This window comes from Pipra filicauda, unplaced genomic scaffold, assembly GCF_003945595.2.
Source record: "Pipra filicauda isolate LSUMZ 115617 unplaced genomic scaffold, ASM394559v2 scaffold45_size4122338_pilon, whole genome shotgun sequence".
Taxonomy (NCBI): Eukaryota; Metazoa; Chordata; class Aves; order Passeriformes; family Pipridae; genus Pipra; species Pipra filicauda.
This window is the reverse complement of record NW_024104598.1, coordinates 2452857-2467155: the sequence shown is the minus strand read 5'-3', so window position 1 is coordinate 2467155 and position 14299 is coordinate 2452857. Positions and strand designations below refer to the sequence as shown.

General features: G+C 39.8%; 1 protein-coding gene across 3 annotated transcripts in view; it reads right to left on the bottom strand.

Moving 5' to 3' along the window:
* Positions 1-3978: 3978 nt before the first annotated feature.
* The window catches only part of ANO5 (anoctamin 5), a 52756-nt gene continuing 42435 nt past the window's right edge, over positions 3979-14299 (bottom strand). For all 3 annotated transcript variants that reach the window (XM_039386011.1, XM_027732474.2, XM_027732475.2), the window contains 8 exons: positions 13814-14036; positions 11296-11465; positions 10593-10690; positions 10064-10194; positions 8250-8455; positions 7288-7469; positions 6132-6237; positions 3979-5321 (listed from right to left, as the gene is read on the bottom strand). In XM_039386011.1, the coding sequence (XP_039241945.1) occupies positions 5100-5321; positions 6132-6237; positions 7288-7469; positions 8250-8455; positions 10064-10194; positions 10593-10690; positions 11296-11465; positions 13814-14036 (1338 nt within the window). In that variant the 3' untranslated portion in view covers positions 3979-5099. The remainder of the gene's footprint in view (positions 5322-6131; positions 6238-7287; positions 7470-8249; positions 8456-10063; positions 10195-10592; positions 10691-11295; positions 11466-13813; positions 14037-14299) is intronic.

The window sequence follows — 14299 nt, the reverse complement described above, 5'->3', positions numbered from 1 at the left end:
TCTTTGCCACACCAGATGTCAGGGAACCCCCGACCCCTCCCTTGTGTCTCTCAGCAGTGGGTCCTAAACATTTAAGACGATGTTTTCAGGGCAAGATTTTATTTATTTCAGATCCTACACATCTCAAACAAATTGCAGACTTCAGATGCCGGGATACTGTTTCTTCCACATATTGCTGTTCTTTCCCACTGATCCACTAGTGAGTGGGCTACATATTTTTCTGCTCCTGTAAGACAACGTGTTTTACACCATTTCAGATGCAAATGCTGAAAAAATGCTTTCTATTTCAGTGCTCCCCACCATTTTTTGTACAGAATAAACATGGTCCTATTTTTAGAAAGATCCTTTTAATCTGGGTGGATGAATTAGATGCCTTACCCATTTTTCTGATTCAAAAAGTACAACCACTGAATTTTGGCGCATCTCTTATTTACTGCGCAAGATAAATGAAGGAATTATGACTTTTGATGGGTAGCTACAATTTCCAATCATGGGGAGAGCCAGGTATGTTCTAGAATTTGTGACTGTCTCACAAGCTACCATGCCACTCTTTTTTAATAAAATATAATGGGGTTTGGATGATACTCTACCCCCAATTAAACCTTAAATTACCCATTTACTACAGGCCTCAGTGGTGGCAAGGTTTAACCTCCAAAGAACAAAGCTTGAATGCACCTGAGAACTCCCAACATAACACATAAATATCCCCTATATCCTGCACAGCAACAGCACTTTCCTTCATCCTTTCTCCCCCCGCCTTTCTCTTTCCTTTGCTGTCACCTTCTTCTCCATTTTAACGCTCTAGTTTTCCTTTTGATAGCTAATTAAGTACCTTATCTCACCTCAGTAACAAGCACACCACAATACATAATACCTTGCTTATTCTGGCATTTCCCCCCCCCCCTTTTTTAATAGAGAAGACTCTTTTATTCATCTCACACCTTTCTTTAATTTGATTACTGCTCTTGCATGTCTATTAATTTTAATCATTTCAAGGTTACAAAGGAAATGACCCACCAAGTGTGGCAGGTGACTCTGTTCCCAGAGTTCTGATACTGTGGCACAACAGGAGAGATGACGTGCTGGGATAAAACCATCTATTGAGAGCAAGTCATAAACTTCAACCCAGATTCCCTGTGGTTTAATCCAAAGCCCTTCACTGGTGCCAGAAATGAGTTTTAAGGAAAATATGTATAGTAAGACTTCACCAGTTGCTTGGGAAAGCTTCAGCTCTGCCATGTCTTCCAGTGTATGTGCTCAAGGCTATTTAAAGTGCATGCATGTGAACCACTTGTGCTGCGTGTGAAAACTGCATGTGGGACTGAGAACTTGAGAAGTCACCTCAGGTCCTGGCACTGCAAGAATAAAAACTGTGCTCAGAGAGTGCAGGCAAAAGTAGCCTGACTGAAAATGGATCTGTATTAATGTACCATACATGAGCTGCAGGAATCTGTATAAATACACTTCTCCAAGAGGCTCTCTAGGTGTTTTGACTTTCAATAGTTCAGCTTCACTCAGAATTTGTGGAATTTGCACAAACAAGTTGACAGCACATTAAAAATAGACACAGCTTTATTGGCCAGATTTAAATCTTATTAAATGTGCATATTAAATGTTAGCTGAATGCAATGTTTAAAAAATTTATTCCAACATTAGTGTATCATATATATCAGCAACATACTTAGCAGACAAAAATGCCACTCGGATTACATGACAGTACAAGTCAAACAAGCAGTACATGTAAAAAGTCAGCAGTACAGTCAGAAAGTCCATCTATTTTCACTCCATTCTGTTGCCTCAAACTGACAGTATTGCATAAAAAAGTAAAAGCATAGTAAGAACATTTTCATTAAAAAAACAGTATAGTGTCTCATAGTAGCACTCTTCTTTTGCAGTCCTTTGCTTAGAACATACCACACTAAATCTTTCCCAGGTAAAAACCCCTAAATTTTAATTGAAAAAAAAAAAAAAAAGAAATCCCTGATTGTATTACACCTGGAAGGTAATTTTTGGGTTTCTAACCAATTCTAATGAGGCAATCTATTGTTGTTTAAATTACAGTAGTTCCAACACAGAACTCTCTTTATTTTGGTTAAAGAACACTTTTAGGTACCAAAACACATAAAAATGAAATATTCCAATAGTAAGAATCAGCACATCTCCAAACTGATCAGGCCATTTTTCTGACTTTTGTCACTTTTTCAAGAGCTTCAGCAAATGTACGTGAACCATTATAAACCTAACCATACTGATATCTTTAGTTAGAATACTGCTCAATGACAGTAAAGGCAAAGTATTATGTAAAGGCTTTTTTTGTTATGTGATGTTAGCTCTTAATATGACAATGAATTTTCTTTTCAACAGTTTCTGTATATGAAAAAGTAATACCATGAAGCATCATGACATATTTTTAAGATATATATATATATATTTCTTTTTAAATAAGTTGATCCCAGATTTTGTCCACTTTCTATAATATGATACAACATATGCAAAACATCTGTTTGTATTGTATTACCTAGCAAGTGGTCTGAAAAAGATAAGTTTGAAAGAATCATGGAGTAGGAGTCAAAACATAATTCAGATTCAGGGTCTGCATGCAGGGCTTCTGCATATCAATGCTGTGTCCCAAGGTATTTCCTTGCTTTCCTCCATTTTGCTTTTAAATAGCATTGTTCATTCACAACACACCTATTTTGCTGACATCTTTTCAAGTGTAGTATATTAGGACACTTTATTACCTGAAGAAACTAATGTTCCATCAGCAGAAACAGTGCATCTAATGCTGAATTTTCAGATTTGTTTGCAGCTTCAATCAGATTGTACGTTTTGCATAGAAATACCCTTTAGCATCTCATCACCTTTCTGTTTGAAGCAACTGTTTGCATTGCTAACAGTAGCAAAACCATGACATCTAAATGAAGCAGTTTAATTAACAGTATATGTGCAGGAAGCAGCACAGTGCTTTCCTTGTGCAAATCGTGGTGTTGGATATGTAATTATGGCGAATGATACTCTTCTTTGGCTTACACACTAAGCAGCAGAGCTAATTTATTTACACAGGCATTCCTCTAATAAATCCACTACAAAGATATCTGAATATTCAAGAACATGGGTCAGTTCATGATGAACATGAATTGCCAACGTGCTTGACTGCTCAAGCAAACTCAGAGAACGAAGGTGAATAACTTACAGGAACGAGAAATGTACATCTGCATCATCTTGACTGGCAGCCAAACCATGGGATGTTTGCTCGAGGTAGGCACTTAATGTTAAACCTTGAACAGCTCCACTCAGGACATTGATTTAAAACTGTTACAACATTAAGGTTACTCACCAAGAACTCCAAGGTTTGCTAAAACAACATACCTTAAGCTGTGGTAGTAGTAAACAGTACAGGATTCAGCTGATGTGGAATACCAACCTCAATTTTTTGTGTGTATACTTGCAAGGAAGTATAACTTTCAAAGTGCAAATAGAGTAAAATTTTCTTATCTTGTCTAGCTTGTGTACTTCAGCATGAGAGAACTCAGCTACGTGTTACTTTAACCAAGCCATCTAGGCCTGAAGTGCTCTCTGGAACAGTTCACATGGCACTGAAGCAGGAGTGTGCCAAGGCAGGTGTGGTTTGGCTAACACTGAACAGCTCTGTCTGCAGGTTCACAGGTGCCTGCAAAGCACACTTTGGAAATAGGCACTGCCCAACAGAGATAATTTTCACACCTTTTTCCAGATGCAGAGAAACAAGGCACTAAGCATGGAAGCGTTGATATGTTTTAAATATACAGCAAAAATCATAAAAATGCCTAAAATGCTTCGAATTAGGAAATGAGGGCACATTCATAAACAGCTGGAAGCTACTTTGCACAAGTAGTTATTATACATTTATAAATTCAGTAACTTTGTAGAAAAGCCCCATAACAAAACAGAAAAAAATACCCTTCTTAAAGATTAAAAATAAAAAAAAAAAACAAAAACAAAAACAAAAAAAAAAACCAAAGCAAAAAGAAAAGAACAACCCCAAGCTCCTATGTATAAGGACAATAACAGCATAAGCATTGATTATCCAGCCTGCTTAAAATCCTTTGGATGGAAGTCCAAGAACAAACCATCCAGCCAGATCAATTAGTGTGGAGGCCCAGCTCGCAGCCCACTGCCCTGTGCAGTCACACTCCACAGTAGGCACCGGGTACAGACACACAGCTTTAGCCCTTTGCTGGCATTCACAGAGAATCCAAACAAATAAATAAATAAAGGAGCAGCTTTGGCCAAAACTGTCAAATGTAATCTTCCAAAAATGGCAGGTTTTGAGACTGAGAAATAAAATAACTGTACTTCTCCAAACTGGACACATATTTTCAAAAGCCACTGCAGTTAGATGATTCCACAATATCAACATTTAAAGAGCAAACTCTTTGGCAAATTATATCTTTATAAAAATAAATTATGGCTTTTTGTTTACTTCACTAGTATGTATTAACTGAATTCTATGCCTATAAATAATTCCAAGTGGAATTAAGCCAATATAAATTTTAAAAAATCAATTCCTTCTACAAAACATATAGAAGTTCAAAGCTGCAAACCAATGTTTCATAAGACATAGTGGATATAATAAAAAAAAGCCCCAAATCCTAACCCTTGTATCAGGAGTGTTCTCCTATTTAAATGATCACATAACATAATAGTAATTCTCAGCATTTTCCACAGAGCAGTCCTCTATGATATCCCTTTCATTCAGCTGGGATATAGCCTGGAACTTTGCTGTTAGCAACAGGGGGGAGGGCTTGGTGGTAATGACCTTATCATACCCTGTGAGCCCTTTGAGGGTAACAGTCCCTATACCAGGAGTCCAAATTCTAGGAGTACAAGATTACAGTTATTAGTCAAAGTCACGGGTAAATAAAAACCAGTGCTGAAGTCAAACAGTTGATTTTCCTAAACCTTGAAAGCTCAGTAAAACTTTTAAAGAAAAGTCTAAAAATCTTTGGACTGAAAGTGAAGGATTGAACTCTCCTATAGCTTTCAACATGACGCATACTGAGCAAACCACAGACAAAAAAAGCTAAAATGAGCTAAATCCCAAACAGCTGGTTTCATGGCTACATTGCTCTGGATAACTCCATTCTCCCTTCCGTGGCGATGAATTCTTTCTCTGTGGCTCGTTTATCACCTTGACACAGTCTCTCCTTCAGTTTTTCAAGTTCATACTCATGTAGGATTTTTTGTGTTAAATACTTTTCACGTTTTATCTTGGCTTTCACATCTGCAGGGACATCAGGAATCATCCACGCTACAAAGAATTTGACGATGAATACAACATGCTAAAAAAAAAAAAAAAAAAGAAGTAACAACTCATTACCAAATGAAACACCTCTTGTTTTATCTAACACCAAAAAGGTCACTTTCTCTTCACAAAGAGAATACATTTCATTTGGCTGTCCCGGAACACTACATAATACCAAGCTAACGTGTATCTAAAATGTGCATGAAGATTAAAACACATTCTTTTATGCAGAAATTTTAATTCCCAACCATTAATGGGAAATTAGCAAACCCAAGAGGGAAGTGTCAGGGTCTGAATCTCAACTCTGGCTTTCTAAGTCCCCTGTGTGGTTTGTTAGACAGTTCACATAGCTGTGTTGATAACGCTCAGCTACTGAGAGCTGATAAAGCACAGCAGGAAAAGGGGTGAGAAGAGCACTTTAACTACTCCCTTTTCCCTTCATAACTTGCTCAACAGTGGCTTAACACTGAAGTGCCAGTTACCCAAACTATTGATTTAGCTATTTTTAGCCAATATACATCACTGCAAAATAATTTGTGAAAGTGAGACAAGTGCTAGTCCTGGTGGTTCACATTTCTTCCACCTGTATAAAGACATTTTTTATTTTGCTGGTGATTTTGATCAACATTAGCAGTCTCCTCAGGTGTTTTCATTGCTCCTAGTCTGAGGTTAATTTGCTGAAGTTGAAAGGCCCAATAATAGTAATCATTTAGGACATGAGTACTTGGTATTACTTAGAGAAGAAATTATTTCATACTCCCAGCAATCCTATTTTCTGTAACATTATTAACTATCTAGAGAATCTATAAGGTACCAATTTCTGAAGGAAATTTTGCAGGCAACTTACCTCCATGATAATTATAAAGGCCAGTTTTGCAGCAAGAATGTGCCAGAACTGCATACTGTGTAAGTATTTCCTCTCATGATCTGGAGGATATCGATAGTCTCTGTACCTGTTGGAATGACAGACATGCAAAGGTGGAATGTCACAGTCAGCCTGGGACAGACTACAAGCTTAGTGACACTTACAAGCAAATACAGCTGTCACTTAAGGAACCTTTTCTTGTTTTAAATGGTCTGTTTCCTTTTGCAGAAAAAGGTTGCCTCTCAATTTGTTTCTATCTTTTGTTTGCCTAAACACCCTCACATTCACAGCAACAGAGCAGAGATGAGGATGTGCGATGTGTGAGACCCGGTACATGGGTTACTTGTTTTTCAGACAGTGATCAAATAAAACAGGACAGAGTGATGGGATGTATCACATGGTAATGGACATGAATAACTGTGACAGGCTGTGGACTGGGCAGAAGCAGGGTTTCACAGAAGGACAGTTCTGAGTAAGTGTTCTACACCATCACACAAATGTAGCTGCTTCTAAAAGTGCTGAGGTGGTTGGTTTGGGGTTTTTCAGTTTGAGATTTTTTATCACCAAGTCAATACTTTTCTTTTACCATGGACTTCTCCAAAGCTCTTTCATGATTATTCTAGAATCTCCAGTGCTTCTCGTATTGAGAAGGGACTGTTTTTAAAATGAAAGCAGGACAGGTCTGATCATTGGTGTTATCGAGCAAAATAAGGATTGACTCAAAAGACCATATCTTGTTTTCCACTTTGGAATCTAAAGATCTCCTTTATGCTGATTCCTTGTCCACTGATGCAGCCTGGAAACCTTTGAAAATATAGGCTGAAGTTTGATACCTTAGGGACATAAATCTCCTTCATCACTCAAAAATCAACAGTTTAATTAAGTAAACAAAAAAAAAGCAGGAAGTACCCTAGCAGTGAGACTCTCAGCAGTGATTTTTTTTGAGGTGATGGTTTTTGTTACTGGCTTGAGCTCTTACCACCTCAGGCACTACCTTGTTCATAGCCTAAATATTACCTCTCACACTTTAGAATGATCAGAATGACATAATTTAATTTCTAATGGTCTACTCAGATTTGCTCTGATTTTTTATGCTGTATTCTAAACAAAGTGATAAAATATTTATTATTACACCAACCTGCATATAACAAAGTTTTCTGGATTCTCTTTAGGTTTGTTTCTGTCAGGAAAATCTGAGATTAGAAACACTGACAGACTGTTGTTTATGTATCCAGACATAGGTGAGTCTTCATTTTCATAATAAGCATAGTAGTACACTAAACGAGGGATCATATCTGATGTGAATGCCACAATAAATGCCTGAAAAGAAATTGGAAAAAGAAATTAAGAAAGCGGCACAAAAAATTTGTGAGCAGATTCATAAAGGGGTTGTAGTTCTGTCACCCTGGCATTACCCTGAATATTTTAAGGAAGGGTAAGAAGCACGATTAGGGCACTTGGTAAGAGATGCTGAGTGCAGCTTCAGCACATTTTTACTCGAAACCTGAGATACTGAAAGGGCAGAGGGGTCTTGCTACTTAGGCAATACCTGCAAGTGGGTTTGTTGCCTGAAATACACTAGAAAGAGGCATTTCTTTTGCTCAGCAGTCTCTTTACAGTATGCTTTAGATGAAACACTGGCATAGCATTTAGTTTCCAATTTATGAAGAGGAGCCACTGCTCCCACAGGGGCATCGTGAAGCACCTGAATGAGCAGAATTCCCACAGAACAGGCCTCATAGTGACCAGGACAAAAATGCATCTCACCCACAGAATTCATCCACCTTTCCTGTCCCCTATAGTCCCCTCTGGGCAATCAGTGTGGTTCATCAGACTAAGCCTCTGACTGGCCTATGCCGTTCCAAAAGGCCGGAAAACACAGACAACTGAATGAAAGATTATGGTCCAAGGAAACGTGAATTGGGAGCTGCCCGTTGTCCACACAAGGAGAAGCCAAACCACCCAAATGGTTTGAGGATATTTCTGTAGGGCAACATGACAGTGCTGATGAAGGAGAAAAAGCATCAGCTGATTTTTAATTCTTCACATTTTGAGTACATGGAAGAACCAGTGTTGATGTAGCACAGTTAACATACTTACATTAGTGACAACAGACAGGATGGCCATTCCATTCAGGATTTCCTGCCAGACTCCTATGCTGTGTGCTTTTGCAGCCACAGGTCTCCTGTACTGGGTGGTTAATTTCCAGGAGTCTACTCGAATCTCCAGGATATTGTTCATCAGAGCAAGAAGGGGAGCCAGGGGAAAGGATGCCACGAAGAGAGTAATGAATCCAAACTGAATGACTGCAAGGGAGAAAAGGAAAGTGTCAAAATCTGCCCCTACAAAAGGGGCACCTCACCTCAGGGTGACGAGGGACCGCCACTCACAGACAAACGGCAAACTTCTGCCAGGCTGCACAACAAATCATGTGCAGCCCTGGCCTGATCAAGTGACAACCAGCCCCAGCCCCAAGCCTTCTGCAGTCTCTTCAGGCTGCCATTCAGCAGCAGCCACAGGAACAGGCATTTGGGTCCTGTGAAATGCTGCTGCCAGCAGTTCTTCCAGTACCAGTTCTTCCATGGTGCTGCAGTTCTTGCATGAGTGGTGTGTAACTGTTGGGCAACTGGGATGAACTTATACATCAAATTTCTCAATTATGAGAGACAAACAAGGTAGTCTTCTTCTCCTGCAGTTTGTACAGAGCAATCCTGTTCTCCTTTTACTTATTAACTATACTCCTAACTGGAAAAGAGGAAATACTTTTACTTTTATCATAACTTTACCTCCACCTATTGGTACTGATTTAGTCAAAACTTTCACACCAATTCTGTATGCAATAGTTCCACTGGAGAGTTTTAACATTAGTTTAAGAACTGCAAATAAAATACACAAATGATCCTTTCGGATATTACCAAAATTAAATATCTTAGTGCAGAGCCAATAGTGCCACTATATTTCAAAAACAGGAAATAGAATATTTTTTATGGTTTAGGTAGTGGATAAAAATAAATTCCCATACACCAGTCATCAGCTCTTCCATGATTTCAGTGATGAGTTCTTCACCTTGGACAAGCAACAAAATTCCTATTAGCTTAGCAGCCCCAGGACAACAGTGGAGCACACTGGTTCAGTTGATTCTGGAAGAGCAAGGGTATGGCTGACAACACTGACTGTTCTGAGTGTATTAATTTCACAAGATCACAGCCTTGTATGAAATTAATTGTTAAGTGACAATAATAACGCTAAACATCTCTAGAACATTTATTTCTGTAGAAATCAAATAATACAAAGGTCCACTTTTCAACAAAATGTGTCCTCATAATAGACAAATATTTTTTTTAAGTGCCTTTTAGATTTGGCTTGGCTTCAGTTTTAGTTTTAGTTTCTCAGGTTTAGTAAACTGATGTTATATGCTGACGTCTTCCCCTCACCTTTGGGAAGCACTGCTCCATCACCCAGGCTCCCTCTGCTGGACTGCAGGGAAGCACTGATCAGTGCAAACCTAAAGCTGAAGGGATTCTCCCTGAGCCAGTTCACAGATCTCATGTCTGCAGTACCCATCCTTACAGCATATCTGGCACTCATCCCATACTTAAAATTTCCACTACATCAGCTAAGAGTATGCTTTGGAACAAGAACAGAACAGACACGGAGGCAGCTGGCTGCACTGAGAACAATGTTCCCTGTTCAAATGAGGGAAACAAACAGTCTTTGCAGTGTTTCTGTGAAATTCCCTGCAGTTCAAGATGCAAAGACAGCTTTTTTTTTTTTAATTAGGCTGACCTATTTAGTGATTTCCAGCAGTTAAGCAGATGAATCAACCCATAACAATGAATTGAGAAGCTGTTTTTTTCAAAGTGTCAGTACAAGGTGTCTTGTCCTCAATTCCAAATGTGTAATTTTAAACTTACCCATTTCTAAATATTCATAGAACAGGCCTAAGGCTCCAAATGTCTGCAGATCATGGTCTTGCTCCCAGCGACTGTATAAATTTTCGGGATTATTTCTGGCTTTCCGACGACCCCACCAGTTACAAATCCAGCTGCATATGCAGAGAAAAGTTAACAATGAGTGAGGCAGATCAGATTAGCTCAGTTGGTTAGAACATGGGGCTACTAACACTGAGTTTGTGGGTTTGATCCCTGTATGGGCCATTCACTCAAGAGCTGGGCATCGATGATCCATGTGGGTCCCTTCCAGCTCAGAATATTTTGTGAAATCTGTGAAGTCTTCCCTTTCTCTAAGCAAGCAATGTGCTTTTACAAGCATAGATTTCACAGGAATAGGCCAAAAGCCTCTATGAAATTAGTCTACTTGTCAGAATCTGTGCCTGATTTACAGAATTCTTAGTTTTTTCATATGGCAATACTTGTTATCACTCCTTCCAAGAACTTCCTCTGGCTATATAAGATGAGCATCTCAGTGGAAGAGAGAACTTACGGTACAAAGGCCTCTTGGATATTCCCCCAGATCTGTTTGCCAGCCATGACTATGGTGAGCTGTGTCGTCAGTTCTATCAAGCAGCCCGCAGGGTCACACTGGGGGAGACAACCCGGGGGTTAATGGACACCAATAATGGGCATTACCCAGATAGAGCATATTCTGCTACTGCATAAATGAATGACAGGAGTTCTCAAACTTGTTAGGACAACACTTAATTTCCAGCTGGGCTGCCAGCTGAGCTACCCTCCCAGGAAGGCTGTTACAGAAGGGCTTTCAGTGCTCAAAGCGTGTGATAAAACACCCACCAAAACACAACCACCATTTGAAGACAGAGTAACTCAGAGATGCTTCAGCAGCAGGATCTGCGTGTGGTCCCCATCCCTCAGCCCCAGCAAGGCGAATCTGTGGCTCTCAGTGAGCTCTCAGCACCAGACTTTTTTTTTTTAAGAGCTAAGGTGAGAGACCTACTGATATTTCAGGAGAACTGGGGCCGAGGAACGCTTTTTGATTTTTCACTCTTGTGACTGACAGATTTTCACAGCTTGTGTTTCCCTGACAGCAGGAAGAGTCCTTGGAAGCCCCACCATCAGCCTCAGGATGGCCAGCTGAGGTCCAGCTCAGTTCAGACCAACCCTGCAGTTGGAAATTTATGATTGCATGGGTTGAAGGGAACAATCCACCTTAATCAAGGAAGTCTTACCTCTTCATTTCTCCAGCGATTAAACATGTATGTGTAGGCACCTGGGTAACCAACAAACTTCCCTTTGAAGAAGGCCACGTAGAAGCAGGATGAATAGTAGTTGACAAACTGGAACAAAAACATTTTCATAGTGAGCCTGTTCTCATATTCCATATGAGTTCTGGGGATCTCTGTGAAATCAGAAAACAGTAATGTTATTCTCCTTTATTCCCTTTAGAAGGATACAGATTCATAAATATTCATAATGCACTAGTGATGTGAAAGGAAAAAAAAAAAAAGGAAAAGAAAAACACCTACAAGTATTTCACCAGATGAAGTTCCTGCTCTCAGACACTCTACCCTTAATTTACAGTGCAATGTTTGGAGCAAGCAGGTAAAGGAAATTCATGTTTTAAATTTTTATAAGCTTTAATTTCCACTTCTTTGTACTGTCCACTAGCACTTGTCCCTTCCCAAATATTACACTATTTTAGGAGATCCAACATGAATTTCAAACAGTAACTACCAGGGTCTCCTGCAGGATGAGAATTTCACTGTTAGCAACACACATGATTATTTTTTTCTTTGTAGTAGAGAAGTATGTAACAGTATTTTTTTTTCCAAAATGCTGTATGTAACACTGAAATCAGCAGAAATTGGATGTGCCTCTGAAAGATGAGTCTCATAATGGAGGGAAGAACAGGGAAGGGTACAAGCATCTTGATGGTATCGAACATCACCAAGCTTAGGATTTTACTGCCCCTTGCTGCTCATTGTCCATCACATCTATATTTTTAAAGGTAGCAGGAAGCCCTAAGCACATTGCTGTTAAATGTTCACTTAAATGATAACATATAACCAACTCAAGTTGGGAAACAGGGGAAGAAAATACACTACAAGCATTCAAATCCCTCTGAATTGGTCAGGACCTGGCAGACATGTTGAACTCACCTACCTTATGGTAGAGTTATTTTCCATATCTGAATAAACTGATGGTTGCAAGCTTGGTGTAGGTTTGCATGCCATAAGAACATAAGGTATTTCCTGGGAACCCAGCATGGGAGTGTGTGGCAGAGGAGGCAGTACTCAGGGGAGGCAGTGTGCCTAGGCTGCAGCTCCTTAAGATATTTGTATTTTCACTGAGCTGTCCAAATTATTGATGTCAGGCATACAAAACGTTCAGAGCACCAGGGGCAGGTTGTACCTGCATGTCTGAAAACCAAATCTGGCCTAACCTTTTCAAGAGTTGCAGAGTGAAGAAGGTCTGCCCAGAGGAGGGCAGCAGCCCCACACAAGTGAACTGATATTTCCCCCCTGTAACCCAGGACCACAGCTAGTGCTGGCACTCAAGAAACTAATCCTCCACACTTGCAACCAGCAAAATAACACTGCTGAGCCTTCATGCCTATAATTCTTGCACCTCAGGAAAGAAAGATAAAAAAATTATGATTTTCCCTTTGTTTCTGTGTTTGCTATGGGCAATTTTATTTATTACTTGTTCTGTTTCTGCTTGGTCTAATTTGGCCAAGTGAGATAAGCAATACAGATCACAGAGACAAGAGATGGTCCATGATAAATCAAAAGAAACTAAATGAAACATCTCTTTAAGTTTCTACAAGAAACACCTTTCAATTCTGAACTCCACTTGCAAGACCTCATTAAAAAAAATAATCACCCAACTATTTTTATGACAGCTGTACAAACTACAAGCACCTAGTATTTTCAGCTCTCCCCCCCAGGTTGAACATTCTGCATTTCTTTTCTTTCTATAAAACATCTGCAGGGACTTGTACATCTAAATCATTAAGGACAAATCAAATCAAATAAAATATGTAACAAGGGCTTCTAGGGAAGGGTATTCCCAGCATGCAAGCAAAAGTCAAATATAAAATCTGCTACAGAAGTAGTTGATCCTTCTGGGCCTGCCTGCCTACAGGCTCCTCCAGCTCTGCAGGACATGCTTCCAATGGCTACAGCCACAATCTTAGGCACAGCTCCTCATCCTGCTCAACCTCTGCCTTCCACCTGTGTAACTCCAAATCTGAAAAGACGGAGCTAAGGGAAACAGCACTCCGGAAAAAATGACAAATGTACTGTCCTATCCTATCCCCCACCCTCCTTTCTTTCCCCCCAGATTAAGAGTCATGATTATTTAGTCTTTTTTCCTTGTAAAGATGGCTGTGATCTGTTTTTAGAAATATATCTACAGGATTTCTAATTGAAATACTGGTAGATCAAGACAGTCTGAGAATGCTTTGGTGACTCTAATACTCTAATATAATACAAGATAATTATGTTCAGATCTGTGATTGTCTCTGTGGACTAGTTTTAATATAAGCAAACATTATACAAAGAGAAACCAGGTTATGAGAACTACTGAGATGGAGGGAAAATGTTCAGTGTGGCTGTGGATACACCCAACTCATTGCTGCAAGCTGCTTCTAGCTACAATGCTCCCACTGTGCCTGAGTTAAGAACAACGACGGGTTCTACCTTCAATGATTCCCTCAGAGTTTTGTCTTCAAGTACCTCTGCTTACCCATATCAGTAATCCAGATGGCTATTCTCTCATAGAAGAAGTTCAGGATCATGATGATGACAAAATTGAGGCACGAGGCTGTGACTGAGGTTGCCAGCTGAGGGGTCAGCAACCCGCTGATGGGCTGCAAGGTCTGGGTGTTCTCCATGAGGCTGGCGAAGGCCGCGTACACCGCCAGGCGATACACGATCACGGCGATCATGCTGGCAATGATCAGAGACACCTGGGAGAGGGACAGAGAGCCCAAATACACCTGCAGCTTAGCACAGCTGTATGCACAGAACTCTGGGAATAAGATGCACACCACTGAACTTTACATTTTTCAAATCGTATCCTTCGAGGGGATGAGTTCAGCGGCGCTGAAATGCAAAGTGCACAAGCAAAATCCTTTGTTGTGTTAGGCACGTTAAACCCAATAAAATTATTTTGTAGATACATTAAGCCCAATGAAATTGTTTTGTCAGCACAGGAAAAGCAGACAAATTA